Source organism: Apis mellifera, linkage group LG2, assembly GCF_003254395.2.
Source record: "Apis mellifera strain DH4 linkage group LG2, Amel_HAv3.1, whole genome shotgun sequence".
Lineage (NCBI taxonomy): Eukaryota > Metazoa > Arthropoda > Insecta > Hymenoptera > Apidae > Apis > Apis mellifera.
In genome coordinates, this window is record NC_037639.1 from 5,544,720 (window position 1) to 5,564,809 (window position 20,090).

The 20,090-nt window shown below is 28.1% G+C and overlaps 4 protein-coding genes across 4 annotated transcripts; 2 read left to right on the forward strand and 2 right to left on the reverse strand.

Annotated features, from left to right (window-relative positions):
* The first annotated feature begins 2,557 nt into the window (after positions 1–2,557).
* Positions 2,558–10,479, forward strand: LOC100576249. The gene is made up of 3 exons (XM_016910921.2): positions 2,558–5,539; positions 8,940–9,321; positions 9,778–10,479. Exons 1-3 carry the CDS (start codon positions 3,606–3,608, stop codon positions 9,901–9,903), a joined length of 2,442 nt encoding a protein of 813 aa, XP_016766410.2. The 5' UTR covers positions 2,558–3,605; the 3' UTR covers positions 9,904–10,479.
* On the reverse strand, positions 10,088–12,018 carry LOC410897 (coiled-coil domain-containing protein 124). Its single transcript, XM_394373.5, has 4 exons — positions 11,875–12,018; positions 11,239–11,403; positions 10,870–11,138; positions 10,088–10,779 (listed from the first exon to the last, which is right to left on the reverse strand). Exons 2-4 carry the CDS (start codon positions 11,395–11,397, stop codon positions 10,581–10,583), a joined length of 627 nt encoding a protein of 208 aa, XP_394373.1. The 5' UTR covers positions 11,398–11,403; positions 11,875–12,018; the 3' UTR covers positions 10,088–10,580.
* On the forward strand, positions 11,590–12,882 carry LOC408713 (UPF0235 protein C15orf40 homolog). Its single transcript, XM_026446438.1, has 5 exons — positions 11,590–11,641; positions 11,720–11,845; positions 12,292–12,382; positions 12,472–12,599; positions 12,670–12,882. Exons 2-5 carry the CDS (start codon positions 11,720–11,722, stop codon positions 12,757–12,759), a joined length of 435 nt encoding a protein of 144 aa, XP_026302223.1. The 5' UTR covers positions 11,590–11,641; the 3' UTR covers positions 12,760–12,882.
* On the reverse strand, positions 12,882–19,586 carry LOC410896 (arrestin domain-containing protein 4). The gene is made up of 6 exons (XM_394372.7): positions 18,781–19,586; positions 17,568–17,692; positions 16,757–16,974; positions 14,619–14,765; positions 14,049–14,270; positions 12,882–13,707 (listed from the first exon to the last, which is right to left on the reverse strand). The coding sequence occupies exons 1-6, from the start codon at positions 18,891–18,893 to the stop codon at positions 13,516–13,518; spliced, it is 1,017 nt and encodes a 338-aa protein (XP_394372.2). The 5' UTR covers positions 18,894–19,586; the 3' UTR covers positions 12,882–13,515.
* Between the last annotated feature and the right edge of the window lie 504 nt (positions 19,587–20,090).

Here is a 20,090-nt window from a genome sequence, read left to right on the forward strand (position 1 = left end):
TAAAAATTCAATATTTGTAATTATTTTCTAGTATTTAAATTAATATAGATTTTTTAAAATTTATTTTATTTTGGAAAATTAAAATTTTTTGATTTATGCGCATTATTTATAGTACTTTACGAGTCGAATATCATTTTTGATGTGAAAATTATTTTTTATTTAAGAAATTATCTAAAATTCTTTTTAATACGCATTTATTAAACAATAAATCACAAGTCTGTACATAATTAATATTGAATTTGAGTTTAAATTAAAGTTTTGAAATAAATTGTGGTTAAGTTAGATTAGATTTGGATTAGATTACAATTAGATTTTAAAAATTTTCTAAAATAAGAACTAATATTTTTGATAATTATTCACTAAGTATTATCAAAAAATAAAAAATTTTTAGTAAAACAGAAAACTGAATTTTACTTATAATTTATAATAATATAATTGTAAAAATGCAAATTATTCATAGATACTTCGATTATATTTCTTATATTTAAATCAATATTTTTTTTTAAACGCATATATATGCGCTTGGTTACTTTCAAAGAATTTTTCTAGATGTTGAACAATCTAATGGCCATAATTCGATAACTTTAATACGCAGAAAATTAATTTATTTATACTATCTGCATAATGTAGACATAATTATATTAAAGATAGCAAATATGAAGTATCGAAATATATTCTCACTCCTATGGAAATAATTAAAAAGTATATGCACTGCACTTTTTTCTGCACTAATTTCTACTAATTTTGGTAAAAGATATTTAATTTAATATTTAAATTAAGACATTACATCGCAATGCTATATAACATATATAAAAACCTGATCAGAATATCTAAAAAAGTTCCCAGAATATCTAAAATTCCTAGATCTTTTTTAGAAATTCTTGTTTTTATGTTACGCGGGAAATATGAATTATGATAATTGAAAAATTGTGAACAAATATTATCTATTTACTTATAAATATATCTTTAAAAAAAATAATAATGAACAATAATAATAAATATATTTATTATGGATATTAATGGTTGCGATTATTTTTCGAAAGTTTTATTCGAAAGTTAATTCGTCTTTTTTTTATTTTCCAAACGTTTTTTTCATGATTCGATTTTTTAATCTTCAGTATTTGTTTCCTTATTCTATATAAATTTTTCTGCATTTTATTTCATGTTAATTTGTATGTTTTTTTTACTATTTATTTAAAATAAACAATATTATATACGATTTTTATTACTATGATAATAAAAATTATCCAGAAATATATAATATGTAAAGATATTCTAATAAATATATATAGAGAGAGATTCTGGATATAATTTTTCTATGAAAAATAGTTCTTCTTGAAAACAATAGTTTTCAACAACAATATTCATTTCTCAGCTTTTTAATGTCAATTTTTAAAAAAATTTTTAATTTATTATGAACTTATTTTGGATAAAATTATATTTAAATATTAAATCATCAACATAAAATAAGATTTAGAAAGAATTATAATTTTTCAAATATATTTATAATTAAAATTAAACGAATAATACAATATTAATTTTAATAGAAATATGTTATGTACATATTATACGTTATATTGGTTAATTAACATATTCTCAGTCGCTGACGTAAATTCACATCATTTTTATTTTTACTCCTGTATAAAATTAAATATTTACTTTCTATTAATTTATAGTGGATATGTTTTTTAAATTTTATTATTATTTATTAATTAAAAATTTATTTTTAATAAGAAAAATTACCATATATTAAATAATATAAATATAAAAAATAATATATAAAAATGATTTATCAAAGTTTCAAAAATCTTATAAAATTTTTATCCAGCAATTCTTTTGATTAAACTCCAATATATTATTTTGTTAGATATACTTTATAAAGAATTTACAAAAAGAATTCACGTTTACAGAGATATATCATTGATTCTATTATTTCATTATTGCTTCATTCATTCGTGAATCGTGCATTTGTTATGCACATTAAAATTTAACAATATTAAAATGTAATTTAACAATTGGCTGCCTCATCGTTTGCAAATTAAAACGATGAGCATTGCAATTATTTTGTTTGAGAGAAGAATTATCTATATAAATGAAAGTACAGGAAACAGTATTAGAACAATATCATTATTGAAAATTATTAATCAATCACTGTAATAATTATTGAAAAATTAATAGATGAATAATACGTATCGTTTAATTACTTGATCGTTTTTTATATATAATAATTTCACAGATTAAAAGATAGATAAGAAAATCAATTTTATTTTAATTTATTTTAATTTTTACATGATATTCAAACAGATGTCCAACATATATCGTGAATATCGTGTAAATATCAAACAAATAATTTTTAAATAATTTAATATAAAGAAAAAGTTCCTTTAAAAAAAGTTAATCCTCTTAAGATTTAAATATCTTTTTTGAAATACATTAACTTATTGATTAATATTTTAATTATTAATTATTAATTGAAGTATATCAATAATACATATTATTATTTATAAATATATGATCCATATTCGATCATCTAATTAATCTTATTATTCACAGGTTGAAACATCAGATATAGCAATTAGCTATTTCGATGGTGGTACGATCCATCGGCAAATCAGCGAGCCATAAACTACTTAACACGAAGAGCAGCGAGAAATGTTACTTTCGTTTTTCTCGGGGAAATCGTGTTTGACCGAGCAACGGTTGCAAGAATTGCAGGAAAAGTGTTGCAAGGCTGCGAGCAAGCAACCCGATAGAACGATCGAGTTGGCAGGAAAAAATTGAACGAATTCATTAAAGGCGACGAGAACAAGTCACGAGACGCATATATTTAAAAAGGAAAAAGAACGATCAGAACGGGAAGGCAAGTAAAGAAAAACGAAGTTTGGAATCTGTTAGAATATTCTTCGCTCTCTATGGACAAAAATTTATTTTTTACAAAGAATATGCCAATGAGAATTGAATGGAGGAAAGTTAGAGTTCATATAAAAGATTCTTCCATCATTCCATGTAATTTTTTTTGATTTAATACTTTGAAGATAAGTATCTATTGTACCGAGTAAAAAGACTGAGTCATTAGACAAATAAAAATCTCATTTTAAGGAAAAAGGAACAACTGTTCATTGTATTATAGAATAGAAACGTAGACATTGACTAGATCATATTTTTGTAATTTATAAATTAGAAAAACTACAAAGAAGACTTTGTTTTTCTATGTTTTTTTATATAACTTTTATATAATAATTCATAGGAATGAATAGTAAATTACATATTTTAAACTGAGACCGCATTGTAAAGTAATGTAAGTAAACATTTACATTACTTTTTCATTATTGCGATATTCAATGGTTAAAAAATCATCTTTATCAATAAAGAAACAATATTGTGAGTCAGGTTGGAACGTGTTGGAAAGATGCAAATTGCAAAAATCAAACAATCAAGAAGAATATCTGTATAATAAATTTTTCAACTATCAAACGACTATCAATTAATTATTAAAGATTTTTTAAAAATCGCACAACGAAGAATTTTATTGCAATACATTTTATATTAGAAAATATTCGACCAATCTTTATGATCTCGAAAGACAACAAATTCATATACGAAACATGGCTACGGATGGAGAGGAAACGATACCAGGATCTCCTTGGTACGCGAAATTCTTCGAATACTGGAAGAACAGGAATCGAGTAGGTCCAGGTAAGGTGGAGCTTCCCGATTGTGATTTCTTTAACGTCGGACCACGGCGAACTTTGAGGATTCTTAAACCGACGTTGAAAAGTGGATGGTATTACGAGAACACCAACGAGAGGCCGGAATCCATCATCGACAATTTCTTCACCCGTTGGTCCAGAAGGCCTCATTCGTCCGGAAACTGCAGATGCTCGTTTCGACAATCGAAACGTGCGAGCACAGCCGAGGAACAGATCATTTCCGACGAATTGAATAGGATTAGAACTAGCCTTTGCGAGGCAGATAAAAACGAGCGCGCGATAGAGGAGCTCGAGCAAAGAGTATCGGTGAATTTGCAGAAGTTGCAGGTCGCCGATCCCGAGAACGAGCCGACCAAAGTGGAGGAAAAGAGTATGACGAACGTGATTAACGATACGAAGGACGAACAGGCGGAAGAACAAACGATCAAAAATAAAATCGTGAAGGATCTGGAGAAGTATATCAACGTATTGCTCGAGGAGATATTGGATGATACGGTGAAGTATGTCGCAGGGGCGGGCGACACGCTTATCAAGGATGTAAGAAGCTCTAAGAAAAGGAACGATTGTTTGACGTTGCGGCGATCGAACGAGGATAAGGAGGACACGAATGTGAGATCGATAAACGAGGAGTCCTGTGGCAACGAGGAATCGTTCAACGATATCAGTTTCTCGTTTCATCCAGAGAGGATCAAGAGGAACGAGGAGGAGGAGGAGGAGGGATCGGCGGGAAAGAGCGAGGCGTTGAACGGCGGTAACGAGGGATACGTGAACCGTGGATTCATCGGATCGACCAGCGATCCTGATTCATTGGATTTCTATTTGAGACGATCGATCGGCGGCACGGAAGTCACTCTGGAGCAACTGGATTGTATCGATTCGGGTATAAACAGCGTAGAAACGATCGAGTTCCAACCGGATCAGGAGCCGAGCCTGGAGCAATCCTTGTTGAAGATCATCGACGAGAAACTCGGTAGAACGGCTTTGAGGAACAGTTGGGAGGACTTGAGTACAGATGGCCAGGGGAGCTATGCTCAGGGCCAGCCGACAAAGAGAACGGGCGAGATGGTGATTCCAAGAAGTGGCGAGCAGCTGAGCAACGATCAAGGCACCGGGAGATCGGAGGTCACCGGGAAGAATGATGCGGAAAGGAGCGAGCCTCAGGATTCGAGCGTTCAGACCAGCGGTGGAATCGATATCTCGACGGATAATCTCGAGAGTGCTGGCGTGGATGCCGCGGTGGATCTGAAGGAGCTGGGGGAAACTGTTAACGAGCCCAGTTTCGAGAAACTGCGGCTGGAATTCAAGGGCAGCGGCGACGAGTCGTCCTTCGGGGCCAAAAAGGGTAACGCGATCGCGATGCTGCGGGAAAAGTTCACCGCGAATCCGATCGACGAGGCTGACCGACGCTCTTTGGAAAAGTGCAGCTGGAACGAGAAAATGGGCACGTTCGAGATGAAGAGGGAAGCCGCGTCCATCGAGCTCGAGGATTACAGGAAGACGTGGCCGAACATCGAGGAAAACGCCACTTCGACCTGTTACGAGCAAAATCCCCGGGATCTGATCACGTTTCGAAGGAATCGGAAACCGATGATCGTGTTCCTGCACGGATTTGGATCGTCGGCGGATATCTTCGAGCATCAGCTTCGATATTTCTCCTCTTTGGGCTATCCATGCATCGCGCCTGATATGTTGGGACACGGAATGAGCTCGGCACCTGATCGATCCAGGGATTATCATTTTAACAAGCTGCTTAAGGATTTGGATACTATATTGTGTCATTATGCATTCAAACCTGGCCAGAAATGTGTCCTGGTTGCACACAATTATGGGTAATTATTTCATTTTTTTTTTTTTAGAGAAAATAATGTTGTAGTGATTTGATATATTTTGCTTATTTTTTAGTGAAGAAAGTGTTTGCACGATACGAGCATGTAATTCCATTTTCATTATTTCTTATTCGATAATTTTTCCCTTGAATTGGAATAAAAAAAAAAGAAAAAATAGAGTTATTTCTAGTCTATTTCACTTATAGAGAATTATGAATTAAATTCTAATATATTCAAGCTATGAATCACATGATATTGCTATTAGTTAGTATAAATAGGCATACAGTGTCCCTGAATAACAGACAATTGTCGCGTGCATTCACTTGTTACGAACGAAATCATTTCATGGTCGAAGTCATCAGTACCGTCTTAGTAACACCTTTAAGCGATCATTTTATAATTATCAAATAAGAAAAAATTAAAATAAATAAAAACTAATTCCAAGAGATAAGCCGAAAGAATTGAATTTGAACAGAAATTATTCATTTGCTAAATATTTTATCGGATATTTCACGTAGATATTTTGAAACTTAAGGAATTTCATATTTTATCTCTTCTTACTTTATCGATTGTAATTAAAAAAAAGAATAATACGAATATATATCGAAATTTCTCGACGAAGAAAAAGAGAAAAAGATCGATTGACAATTGAAATCGAACAAAGGTCAATCGTACACTTGATTCCGCCTTTAATAATAATAATTGAACTCCGGAGGAATGCGAATGACCTCAGTTGTGTCCTCGTTCATTACCATTATAAAATTATTTGATCATGACTAGTAGAAAACGTGGCCCATAATCGCATAACTTATCTTGGACCATTTAAAAGTATCCGATGCATCGTAATTACGGGGGATATATACAAGATACCACATTTCCTTATCGGATATCTCTTCGATGATTATAAAATTCCTTGACGTTTGAATCGTTTGCGCGTCCAATCCGATCGGTTGCACGCGTTTACCCGCGCAAAATGGCTAATGGGCAAACCTGAACGCGTATTTAATCCGCGTTCCACGAGTTCTTCAAATTCGCAAGGGTGATCGATTTATTTTTACGTCCCCTTTGGAACATCTGAACGTTTTACTTTGTACGCCGTATCTTCATACTTAAACTTGCTTTTTGTGATTCGATCATTCTTCCTCTTGAGAGCATTTTGCAATTTATCCTCTGCGCGATGTGTATAAGTTGATAGAAGAGGCGAAGAGTCGAATTCTGTCGAGCGTCAAATGTTTTTAGTTACTGGAATAAATACATTGAAAGAAATATCGTGGGACAAAAGAATGGAGATTGGATCTTTTTATTCGAGATTTAAGATCTCTTTATTTAAAATATTCTCCGTAGCATTTCGAGATACTACAAGAAAACTGAATTTCTAAAAAAATACGACTTTTTAACTTTTTAAAGTATTGGTAAGAATTTAAATATATTTCAATGTATTTTGAGAAATGCAATAAATGCTAAACGAGATATTTTAATTAAAGAAAGTAGTACAAATTAGATATTGATATTTAACATAATTCATAATTTTACTTTTAAATATAGATCAACTCGTGTTGAAGCAGATGCAAAATCATTTGAATTACAAATTTTGCGATGTACATTTCATATCATTTGATCTTTAACGATTTTGAAATTAGAAAATAATCATCCAAGCTTAATCTTCGCTTGATATTAAATTATATTCATATTTTATTAATGATATTTTGTTCTCAGTTCTTGGCGATAGGGGAAGGAAAGAAGAGTGAAAAAAAGCAGGAAAAGATTTGCAAATTGCAACATATGGCATGCATATCGCTTGTATCTTATCTGGACATTACTCGTAAATCTGCGAGACGGTATCTGTCAGAGATTCACATGAAACGCATCTAATAATTTGTATTAAAAGAGCATGTAAACAATTTTATTCCTTTGCATTCTTTTTTTAATGATATTTTGCTGATAGTGAAAAGCATTACTTTAATCAGAACCTTTTATCTTGTATCTTGTATCATCTATAATTGAATATTTTGCAACAACTATTCTTATAGTATTTTTTTCTTATATTCTTAGATTCTTCTATTTTTTAATATCTACATTAAGTTTGGATCTTAATTTACATATATACTTAAATTTCCAGAACTTAAAAAAAGAAACTGCTGATGGTTCAATATATACTCAAGTACAACAAAGAACGATGCAATAATTTCCTAATGATTTTATTCATATTTTACGAAAGTCTCTTGATTTTTTTTTAATATGTAAATCGTTAATGAATACGGTTATTCAGCTCACAATCAAGTCCTACACACAAGACGATGCCGTAATAACGAAGTATGTTCTATTATCTGGATAATCATCTGCGCGACACATTGCAACACAACGTGTAGGCTGAGTCCACAAACCATGTATATACAGTTTAATAGCCATTTTGTTATAAAAATTAACATTTGTATCCTACATAGATTGCGACAATCAGTTAAGATCACAATAAATGAGTTTGCGAGTATGAATTATACAAGGAAAAGCATGCGATAGAATAAAAGAGATTTCTAGAATTTATTAATGAGTTTTTCGAAAAACTATTAAAAACTATCGATAAAGAATTGCATGTAGAGTTTTCATGCTAATTTTCAACAGTAATGAATTAATTTATTATATTAGTATTTTTGTTTATTTATTTATAAATTTTATAAAATTGCAAATTGTAATTTTTAATTTCTTCGATATTTTTTTTATTTTTTTAATATTATCTTTAGGCTTATTTTATTTAAAAATTCAAAGTAATAATGTCTCTACTTAAAATGAGATCTTTTTAAGAAAACAGTTATTATTTATTGAACTATAATCTATCACAAATGTTGATTCAATATTATAAGATTTAATAAGACAAGAGATTAAGGAATACAATTTGAGATAAGCTGAGATTAAATAATATTTGTTTTTGAAATAAAATAATATTTGCATAATTATATATAATTCGGTGTAAATAATATGTAAATAATAATGATAATTATTTGTTAATTAGTTAAATATAATTTTTTAATTAATTATTTATATTGATAATTATATTTTAATTGAATAAGAAAGTATATTTACTTTCGGAATTCATAAAAAAAGTTTTTACAATTTAATTAATTAAATTTTAAAATTATTTCTCTGTAAAAGATGAACAATATTATACATTTTAGTTTTCAAATCTAATAAATCTTAATAAATCAATTTATTTTATATACAATATTTTATGTATAAAACATAAATAAAACTCAATTAAGAAAGCTAGACTATGATCAAGATCAAATCAAAGAAAATATGATAATTTTGATAAAAATAAAATACATATTATCAATATATTATCAATATAGAAAGAGTATAATATATGCAAAAATGAAACAGTTGTTGCATAATTTTTTATTCATTACAGATGCAGTTTTGCGGCTGCTTTGGCCTGTAAATACGACAGTAGTATTCATCAACTAGTCCTGATATCAGGAGGTGGTCCAACTCCTTTAGCAGCACCTAGTACTGAAAGTGCTGGCCACTGTTGTCTCAGAGCTGTCCTGGCGCCTTTTTTAATGTGTGGCCTTCACAGAGATATATTATATTCTGCAAGGGGTCGTCAGCACCCTTATTGTGGCCCCGAACCATCTGAACAATGGCCTTCGCACATGAAATACGTTTTGGACGGCATGGTTTGGCCGGAAGGAGACTACGTGTTCCATAGAAGGATATGCACGCCGACACTTCTCATACATGGCTTAAGGGATAACAAAGTGTCGCTCGTGCAGGAATGCCAAATGGAAAGGGTATGTTGTAATATTGTCAACATAATCTTGAATATTCGAATATCTTGAAATATGGAGCCGAAACTCAATTTTCAATCGAGAATTTAAAGAAACAAATAGTTCAAATTGTTTTAAGTGTTTGAGAAGGAATAGAAAAAAAATAATAAAATTCATAATTAATATAAAAAAGAAATAAGAATAAAAGAAACATATTTACAATTAATTTACATAAATTGATTTTTTTACAATATTCAATTCTTCCGTAACATTCGAAACAATTTGAGTTACATATAATTATTAAAATTTCACATTTAAAATTTTTTTCAATACTTTTATTAATTTTAAAATATTTATCTTAGATTGCAGATGTTTAAAGTTTCGACTCTCTCAAGACGTATAATATAACAGTGATAATCTAAAAATAATTTTTATTTCTTTTTTTAGTATTAATTCTAATTGTTATGTTTTATATTTTAGACCATGGTGAAAGTTTTCCTCGAAGCGATTCCAACTGCTGGCCATATACCTATGACTGATTGCCCAGAGAAAGTCAATCATATGATACATTGTTTTATAGATTTGTGGAAAAATAAGAAATGGTAGCGATAAAATAATTAAATAAGTATGTTTACAAAAAAGAGTTCGTGGACCAGATGTTATTATATAAGATTAAATTTAAATCAAGTTCTTAGTACGGGTATTTCACTCATTACATATGAAGAAGAAAGAAGTTATGGTGCCTTATGCTTAATCTGCCGAATCATCGAAATAAAAAAAGATTAAGATCTATTGTACATAATCTATATTTCACATTGGTGAAAATTTGTTTGTATAGAATTCTATTTTATACAATTGAAATGAAGTAACCAAGTTTTCGTATAATTATTTTTTTATAAATATTTGTCTAATATTGTAAATGAAAAAATACCGATAAGATACTCGTATCTGTAAAGTTGTATAAGTCTGCAGAGTAACTGTGCCAAAACGTGTACACGATTGTTAACCTGTTTTCTTTGAATTTTCGGATTTAAAGATTTGTTTGTAAATGAAATTGTAATATACAATGTAGAGGCTATGTAGTAGCGTATAAGTTATACCAAAGATGATTTATATAGTCTTATTTTATGTATTCTACCGGGAGTATAACTTATTCGTTTACAATAAAATTGTGTACAGATATTTGATTCGTTCATGATTACATTTATGAGTCTCATTTCACGTGTTCTTTCGAACCTAATCAGTCGTATGCGTGTTTATATTCCGTCAAACACCATTTAATATCAACGATTTAAAAGTAATTTTTGATTGAGTGGATTTTCCGGAGATTTCATCCATTCCTTTTTTAATATTTGTTTTAATTGACTTAACCTCAGAGTAGGATTTTGTTCTTTAATAATAGGCATCATTCTTTCTTCAAAACTAGCATATGCAGCCTTTACACGTTTTTCTGGGTGACGATCAATTTCTGTTTCTTTTGAACTATAAAAGAGTAAAATAATAATAAGGTACTTTTAATGGTATAATATAAATACTATTATTCAAAAAAATTAATATAATAATCAATCTTACCTTAAAACAGATAAAGCTTCATCTATACCATGAGCAGTTTCACCTTCAATTGTTAACCTATTCAAATTCTCTTCAATTGGTTTTTCTTCTTCTCTTTTTTTCATTGCTGCTTGATTCCGTTTTTCTGTTGCAGCAACTATTTCTGCTCTAGTTACTTTAGCTGCAGGTTGTTTACCACCCACTTTTATATTTGCCATTTCCTTTTCAAGTAGAGCTTTCACTTCTGCTTTTTTTTCTAATTGTTGTTGACGTTTCTTTTCAAGTTCTTCCTGTAAAATGAATTATAAATTACTATGAAAATAAATTTCTCAAAATACTTAAAAATAATAAAGATGTATAATCAATAAAAATAAATAAATATTCATATACCTGTTTTTGTTTTTTTTTCAATAATTGTTTATCGTCATCTTGCCAAGCTTTTTCTTCTGCTTCAAGCGCTTTCTTTGTATTCTCAGCCTCTTTTGCCGCTGCTTTTCTCGCCCGAGCAGCGACAGCTTTGCTATTTTCACCAACGAATTTTTTGGGCATATTGACCTATAAATTTTATTATAAATATAATTCATTGATAAAGTTTCTATTATTATCTAATTATTATCTATTTAGTTATAATAATAGTATAAATTATAATATTATTCGCAATGTTAAATCTAAATAAAAAAAATTTACAAAATCAAATATCTTAAAAATTCGCGGTAAAAAAGTATTTTACTATGATTTAGTTGGCAGTATTGCTACACGTGCGCAGACGTACTAGTTAGCCAGAGCTATTGAGGTTAGAGAATTATCGAAATCAATTTTAGTTACAATTAATTAAAATTAAAATATGGTTCAAGTGATTTATAAATTATAGATGACGTATTACTCTAGAAGTACATATCTATACGGAAAATTTTTGCAATATTTTACAAATATTCGTGAAATGTCGAAACAAGGATCAAAGAAAACTGGAAAAAATCAAAAAGCTACAGTTAATGAGGTCAGTGAATAGCAGAAATCATATCTTACCGTTTCCGGCTGCGAGAATCAAAATTTGATAAGTGATCGAGATTTGATCACCTATTAAGAAAATAACATGACATTTTCTCTATCATACACTTTTTACTTATATTTAATACTACTAGATGTCGTTTGCGAATTCAAGAATGGCAACATTATATTTGCAATTCACTAGATTTGTTAAAAAAATTAGCATTTTTTTCGAATTTATAATAATGATATATACATATATTTTTATTTAATTTAAATGAGAAATATATAAATATTATTAAACATTTTAATAATATAAAATAATATGCGATTAATATCGAAAATATATTTTAAATAAATATGTGATTAAAATTTGAAATTATATACTATATATATTATATATACTATATTATATTTCTTAATATATAATTATAGTGAATAGATAAATTTTGATAGGAAGCTAAAGGACCTATAAGTGTAGATAAAAATGGAAATGTTACGATAAAAATACAAGCAAAACCTGGTGCGAAACATAATAATATAACAGGTGATGATTTATTACAATTTTTAAAATAGAAACAATGTTAAAAATAAAATCAGATATATATACATATAAAAAATGTAATTTCTTTATAGATATTTCTGAAGATGCAGTAGGCGTCGCAATATCCGCACCTCCAGTTGAAGGTGAAGCAAATACGGAACTCGTGAAATACTTAGCATCCGTATTGGGAATGAGAAAGTCCGATGTAACGTTAGATAGAGTTAGTTCAATATTTATTATTTAAATTTTCTTTTTAATTTTGTTTTTAATTTAAACGTTATTTTTTATAGGGATCTAAAAGTAGACAAAAGATTGTAGTAGTATCTGGAATATCAGTGGAAAAAGTTTTGGAAAAATTAAAAGGAGAAATTGAAACTTAAAAGTAATAATAATTTACTATTAATACATTATTTTTTTCTTTCGTTATAATTACAGCTATTTTTTATATATAATGTTTTTTTTTGATAAGTCATATTTATTTTGTATAAATATGGCAATCACATTAGCTTATCATGTTTAATTTATAAAATAAAAAAATTATTTTATACAATTGTTAAGTAATAAAAATAATTTGTTAACAATATTAATTTCAAAAGTTAAATATATGCATTAATAAAGTTATTTATATACTAATATATTCAAGCTTTCTTTTAATACATTTTTTTTTTCAAAATATTATTTACAATATTTATTATATATTTTTTAAATATATGAAATATTATTAAATATTAAAAAAACATTAAAATATTGTAAATAATATTTCCTATTATCATAAACATTTACAAGATATTAACAAAAATTATAATAAATTGTTATTCATTTCGTATATCTTTTAAATTTAAATTTTAATTGGAAACAAATATTTTAAAATGGAATGTTATTATATTGTCTATATGTCACATATAAATATTTTTAATCTTTGCTTTTTTTTAATCTCTTTAGTTATACAAATATAAATACATCTATTTACTTAATTAAGTTTAATTTGAAATAAGTATTGTTATAAGCGTATTAATTGTTCCGAAGATTTAGATCATTTTTTTTAAATTTTCAATCGCATTATTGCAATATTTTTTGTATGATTTTTGTCAAAATGCATTACATCTGTATATCAAGAGTGAAAGTTAATTAAATCTTCATTCTTGTATCTCAAAAGCTTTATCGTCCAGCCACGGCCGAAATATTGGCAATGTTGATGGATAATGTGCTCCCCTTTTCGATGGTGCAGTTCCAGCTGGAGCACCTTCCTGTCTCAAGGGATAAGTGGCTAAGACGATTGGTATTTGTAGTTTAATCTCTTTATCCAAGCTCTTCGGACTTATTATAAACTGTAGTACAAAATAGAATATTATTTCAGCGCATTATAAAATATTTATATGCATATACATATAAATAATTCTAATAAAATTTCATTGGAAATAAAAATTCACAGAAAAATTTCGAAAGTGAGATTTATTATTTTTGATGTATCACGTTTAAGCGTAACTAATAACGCTTTCATAATAGAAAAATAAAAAATAGAGAAAAAGAAGAAGAACCGCAAAAAAGAAAGTCATTTCCGTAAATGAGTCTTTTTCTTTGTGGAAAGAATGCTGGTGCAAGAAGAGTGCGACGCATTAGTTATGCTACGTGTAATTATAATTATTATAATAACGGCACTTTTACTCACATAGACGTGGTAAAGGACATTGATGAGATGACATCCCCGTAGATTGGTAGGTGGTAAAGGAGGAACGTACATTTGTTCATTCAACCATTCCTCGCCTTCTCCAGGACGGATTTTCCCCCTGGAAACACTTGCCAATTCTCGTGTCTCACTTGCAAGCACTTTACCGCGACACAGGTACTGAATTGTTTCGGTCAAGGATGCCTTAGTTGATTTCATCGTTACCTGTTGAATCATTTCAACTTAAATAAACTTCATTAAACTTAAATATAGATGTTGCATCATTTGCGAGGATAATAGTTGTATTGTTTATAATAGTAGTTTATAATATCATTATTGTATTATCCATATAAATTTCATTGGTTGTAATGATAATACAAAATTTGATGCAAATAATGAGATCAAGCTTAGGAGATCATGCATTCAAGAAACTTGCAATACAAGAATAACATATTTTTAATAATTTTATAATTATTAAATTAAATTTTCAGAAGTGTTTGATAGTATTATATTGTGCTGATTTTACTTGCACGATAAAAATTATTTTAGTTAGAATCGAAATTTGATATATACTTTGCTTCGATTGCTGACAGTTGCTGAGATGCCAATAGTTTCACCAGGCACATATCCGCCTCTGTCGAGGCTCACTCTGCAAAATACAGGGCCACCAGAAACACAAGAGACTCCAACTCGTTGTTCGATTTCTTGCCTTGCAGGTTGCTATTAAAAAAAAGAACATTTTGAAGAATTGGATATTTTTATTTAATTTTTTATATATGTTATGATATGTTTTTGCATATTATAATTTAAAAATTTTGTTTCTGACATTCCTAGAGAAATTAATATCTTGTTCTTTAGCAATCTATAGATTCTTAAATTTCAGTTATTTCTCCATGGGAAAGGAGATCGATACTATCAACTATCACTTTAAGACTTGTCGATTATGCAATGCAAGGCGTGTGCAATGAATGTGACTATACAATTGAATCAACAATGCGGTCGCATTCAGAGCTGAATGTCATGTGCCTACGTAATAATTATCTTATGTTACGTGTTATTTGCTATGTTGTGAACATATTTATTTGGCTGCGTAAACAAGAATTACTTCCCACAAAACAACGCAAAGAAATTTCTTAAATGTATGTTTAAATGAAAGCTGCTTCCTTAAATTATTATGGATGTGATTAAACAAATATAAATTATATTGTAATATATATTGTAATATCATTTATGAAAGAAGAAGAAATTTATGAAAAATAAAGCATGAAATAAAATAAATAAAAGATACCGGAAATGGAAAAAGTACAGAATAATCACGATCGCTTTCTACGTAGGTCGGTGACCATTATTCAGAACTCGGTTATGTTAAAATTCTCCAAGAATTCTTTTAATAATATGCATAAGAAGGAAAGCGTGCGTGAAAAAATCTTCTTATTTCATTTTAATGAGAACCGACGACTTTCGTGGTGGATTTTTAAATGTTCATAAAAGTGTTAAGTCATTTAGAATCTTGGAATATTATTTCAAACTGACTGTGACTAATTTCTATGTTATTGTATTAATGTATATATAATTTCTTTGATGATGAATGATAAAAAAGATAGTTTTATATCGTTTTACTGTTTGTTGAATCTTCAAATGATAGTTGATATTTGTGCAAATTTGTTTTATGAAGAGTTATTCTTTTTACAAAATCTTTGTCGACAAGGAAAGTTATATGTATCTTTAAAACGGTTTTGTAGATATTCTTTAAAATTGTTTTTCTATCTCTACATGAAAACTATATATGTATAACTATTCGTTTCACTCATCAAAGCATGTGTTTTAAATAATGATTAGAAAATAGATTAGCGTATTGCGTGAAACGAAATTGCAAATTAAATCATTACATGTGCAATGCTACGTTCAATTGCAATAAAATCAACCGACCGGCAATGTTTCGCGACTTAAGATGCACGTGTCAGGGTTCTAATTGCACGTAGAAAGCGTAAGCCGAATAATGATGTTCAAACCAAACCATAAAATAATGGAATGTATGAATCACGGGTTCACTTATGCGCAAACATGCTGACTATAAATTTGAATATAAGTACCTGTCTCATAAATATTGTGATCCTTTTATTTTATTATTATTTTAATATGTATTTTTAAATTTAGAAATTAGTATTTAAAAAAGATAAAATTGCATTTCTTTAAAATAAAATAACAGTTATTATATAAGTTTATCTTAAGAATTTAAAAGTGATAAAAATTATAATTTTAGACTCTAGTTTCTTTTCATAATTTGCAGATATATCAACATTTATATATGTATATTTATTTTTCAATGCAATAAATTTTCATTTTTATAATTTCAGAAATAATATAAATAATTCCAAATCACCTGACACTAATAATATCTTTTTAAAAATTTCTTAAAAGATCTTATTTCAATTTTGTTTTATTGATTAAAAAATGTAACAACAATACCGAGTATTAAAAACAGGAATTCCTTTTTAAAACAAATATTTTTAAAACATAAATATAATTGTTGCCAACGATGTGAGTATTGTGAAAACAATAATTGACTAAACATTGAATAAATGTACTCTGGTTACTCTTTATCCAACTCTAGTGTTTTTTAATAAGAGTATATATAAATATGAGATACGAAATCATCCATAATGCAAAGATTGGAACATAGAGAGAGAGAGAAAGGAAGAGAAACTTACTGCCAAGATTGGTGGTTCTAGATTCAGATCTATGGGGTTCATTACGATGAAGACTTGCTGATTCTTATGTGTCAATCCGCCAGGCTCTCGAAGTGCAGCTTTGCAATAATATTGTACCCAGCCATGTTTACCCAAGAAAGTAGATGGTAGGCCCAGGGGCAGACCTAATTTGAATGGAAAGCTGTGGATCCCTGGTGATAGTAAAGACGGTCCCTCTCCTGAATTCCGGTGCCGTACGCAACAGAGAACGAAAAAGAACAGTTTTGACATTATTATGCGTCGCATGGCTTGCAGGTGCGCCGTTTGCACGAAGGAAAAATTTGTACAATAGTATTGAGATATGAAATTCGACGACTTTCACGGATACATTATTTTTTTTCACTTGTTACAATTGAGAAAGTTATCTCAAGCTGTTAATATTAATTATATCTTAATAATTTATTTATTCTATTAAATCAAATTGTATCACATTGATAAATTAAAATTTATATAATTGTAATTAAAACTAATTTATTTTCTAACAATTAAAAAAAATTGAACTGAAAATTTTTTGATTAAATAATAAATTAAAAGATATTTGAAGATATATTTCCAATCATTTCAATGATGATTGTTAATTTTATTAATTTTACAATTTAAGCTTTTTTTATTATCAAATAAAATAGAGTATTTATATAAACTAGTGTTAATTTATCTATTAAGATATTCTTTCTCACAGACTTACTATTCAAGGTTCATCATGAACTACATTGTGCCCGTTTCATCTTAATAGTTACATTAGGTGTACCGTAATGCTATTTCTTTTCATTACCTGGCTCGCCTAGCAATCTCATACGAAAATCTATATAATTTTCCTTGTCGTAAACTCTTTCAGCGCGTTGACTACGTAGACGCACCACTCCTTCACCAATCACATGAAAATGCAATCCTGAAACGCTGTTATATATCAAATAAATTATTATAATATTATTAAATTAAAGAAATGAATTTAATTTTAAAAGTAAAATTGAAGATACATAGTTTTATACATATACATATATATATATATATATATACAGTATCATTAATAAAAAGGATGCTATGAATTAAAAGTTTGTTTTGATTTTAATATAATATAATATAATATAATATATATAAATAATTAATTACATTTCTAGAAAGTTTTTTATAACTTAAAAATTATTGTGTTAAATTAATATTTTGAGGAATATTATTATTAATTACTATTAATTATTATATTAGATAAAAATTATGAACAGAAAACAAAAATAAATTAAATAACATATATGTTCATTCATATGTTCATTAATCTATATAAATAATTTTGTGTAATTTATTTAATCATATTATTAAAAACATTTTATTTATATTATGAAAATTTACAATAAAGAAAAAAGTCATAATTAATATAAATTTAAATATATTTAATTATTTAAATTGCACATTTTTATACGATCTCTAATATTTTAAAAGTAGAATTATTTATTCACTATAATTTCATAATCACTATATATATCATTAAATATATAAATATAATAAAATATTTGTTTTATTTATAGTGAATATTTCACAAATAATTTCATTTTATCAATTCAATTTAGAATAATTTCATAAAAACATATGAATTATATGTGTCAAATTTCGAACAATTTTTCGTAATCACTATATATCATTAAATCACGTATATATCATTAAATATATAAATATAATAAAATATTTGTTTTATTTATACTGAATATCTCACAAATAATTTCATTTTATCAATTCAATTTAGAATAATTTCATAAAAACATATGAATTATATGTGTCAAATTTCGAACAATTTTTCGTAATCACTATATATCATTAAATCACGTATATATCATTAAATATATAAATATAATAAAATATTTGTTTTATTTATACTGAATATCTCACAAATAATTTCATTTTATCTATTCAGTTTAGAATAATTTCATAAAAATATACATATGAATTACATGTGTCAGATTTCGTGCAATTTTTCGCATATTTTCTATACTTACTAAGCTTCATCATCCAATTCAATGAGTACTCGACCGGACAAAAAGTGACCGGGAAAATATAAAAGATTTGTGTTGTCAAAAAGTATTAAAAACTTGCTCAGCTTTCGCGTCATGATTTCATGCAACAAGGTATTCAAAAATCAGCGACAGGGATGACGGATCACGTTCACGTTAGAACTGCTCCGCGGTAACTGATTATGCACCAAGTCGTCGCAAATACAAAATTTTTTGCAATAGAGACCACAGGCATGTCGTCAGTGAGAATCACTGGCACACACTGGATCACATCAACAGCACACTCATAACCTTGCACACGCTACGTTTCTCTCTTTGGAACGTCATGAGAATCTCACTCTTTCAGCCAAGCTTTTCTTGATTGAACAATCACATTTTTGCACTTTCATTTTTCACATATGTTTCTCTTTATGTTAATTTTTGAATAGTTGACTTAATCAATATAGACTCTGATGAATTTGTCAAATTGAATAAAAACGTTGATAATGATGATCCTACGTTATAATTCGTCAAACTTTCTGCTAAAGGCTCAAGGAGCCTGTCTCTTCTTGCCCATTCTTGGACCTGTGTTCACTTTCGCTCCCCTACCTCTGTTGTTTCCACCTCCAATCGACGTAATTACATGTTTTTTCACTGGTAATTTCTGTACTGTTTCCAGTTTCTTATACATCTAATCTGGATTAGATCGTTCCAATTTGGTGCATTATTATATCACTTTGCTAAATGAAGATTATTCGAAATCGATGAATAAATTCGATAAGATTTTTTTAACGTTTTTAATATATCCTGGATCATTCTTCATAACCCGTGACTAAATGTACTCAGTCGATAAAGTCAGTACGATACATCAGTACAAATATATTAAAAAATTAACCAATTAATTATGTATAAATATATAGATATTACTTTTTACGAGTATAATGAGCATACATTAAGATGAATATAATATTCGTGATAATTGATATTCATATGAATAATTTTTATATCAAATTATATAATATTAAGTCTTCTTGCATATTCAAATATTTGAACAATTAATGATTTTACAAGATAGCAAAAAAATAAATTCAACAAATGAATTTTTGATAGCGTCGTTTTTCAATAGAATAATTCTTACTAACTTTTTTGTTGCAGAATTAAATTTTCGTTTATTTAAATTCTACTACTATAATCAATCAGTGTCAAATATTGAAATCATATATATTATATATATCAAGAAATATTATGTTTGCAAAGTCATTATTTTAGAAATATATTCTAAAATTAAGATATAATATATATTTTTTAAATTGAAA

What these genes read in the sequence shown, in the direction of transcription:
- LOC100576249 (XM_016910921.2), top strand. Translation starts at nt 3,606, where the DNA reads ATGGCTACGGATGGAGAGGAAACGATACCAGGATCTCCTTGGTACGCG. An exon ending in CTGGTTGCACACAATTATGG is followed by an intron (nt 5,540 to 8,939) that starts GTAATTATTTCA and finishes TATTCATTACAG; the next exon opens with ATGCAGTTTTGCGGCTGCTT. An exon ending in AGGAATGCCAAATGGAAAGG is followed by an intron (nt 9,322 to 9,777) that starts GTATGTTGTAAT and finishes TTTATATTTTAG; the next exon opens with ACCATGGTGAAAGTTTTCCT.
- LOC410897 (XM_394373.5), bottom strand. Translation starts at nt 11,397, where the DNA reads ATGCCCAAAAAATTCGTTGGTGAAAATAGCAAAGCTGTCGCTGCTCGG. An exon ending in TGAAAAAAAAACAAAAACAG is followed by an intron (nt 11,139 to 11,238) that starts GTATATGAATAT and finishes TTCATTTTACAG; the next exon opens with GAAGAACTTGAAAAGAAACG. An exon ending in GAAGCTTTATCTGTTTTAAG is followed by an intron (nt 10,780 to 10,869) that starts GTAAGATTGATT and finishes ACTCTTTTATAG; the next exon opens with TTCAAAAGAAACAGAAATTG.
- LOC408713 (XM_026446438.1), top strand. Translation starts at nt 11,720, where the DNA reads ATGACGTATTACTCTAGAAGTACATATCTATACGGAAAATTTTTGCAA. An exon ending in AAAAAGCTACAGTTAATGAG is followed by an intron (nt 11,846 to 12,291) that starts GTCAGTGAATAG and finishes AAATTTTGATAG; the next exon opens with GAAGCTAAAGGACCTATAAG. An exon ending in CCGATGTAACGTTAGATAGA is followed by an intron (nt 12,600 to 12,669) that starts GTTAGTTCAATA and finishes TATTTTTTATAG; the next exon opens with GGATCTAAAAGTAGACAAAA.
- LOC410896 (XM_394372.7), bottom strand. Translation starts at nt 18,893, where the DNA reads ATGACGCGAAAGCTGAGCAAGTTTTTAATACTTTTTGACAACACAAAT. An exon ending in GAATTGGATGATGAAGCTTA is followed by an intron (nt 17,693 to 18,780) that starts GTAAGTATAGAA and finishes GATATATAACAG; the next exon opens with CGTTTCAGGATTGCATTTTC. An exon ending in ATGTCCTTTACCACGTCTAT is followed by an intron (nt 13,708 to 14,048) that starts GTGAGTAAAAGT and finishes TTTGTACTACAG; the next exon opens with TTTATAATAAGTCCGAAGAG.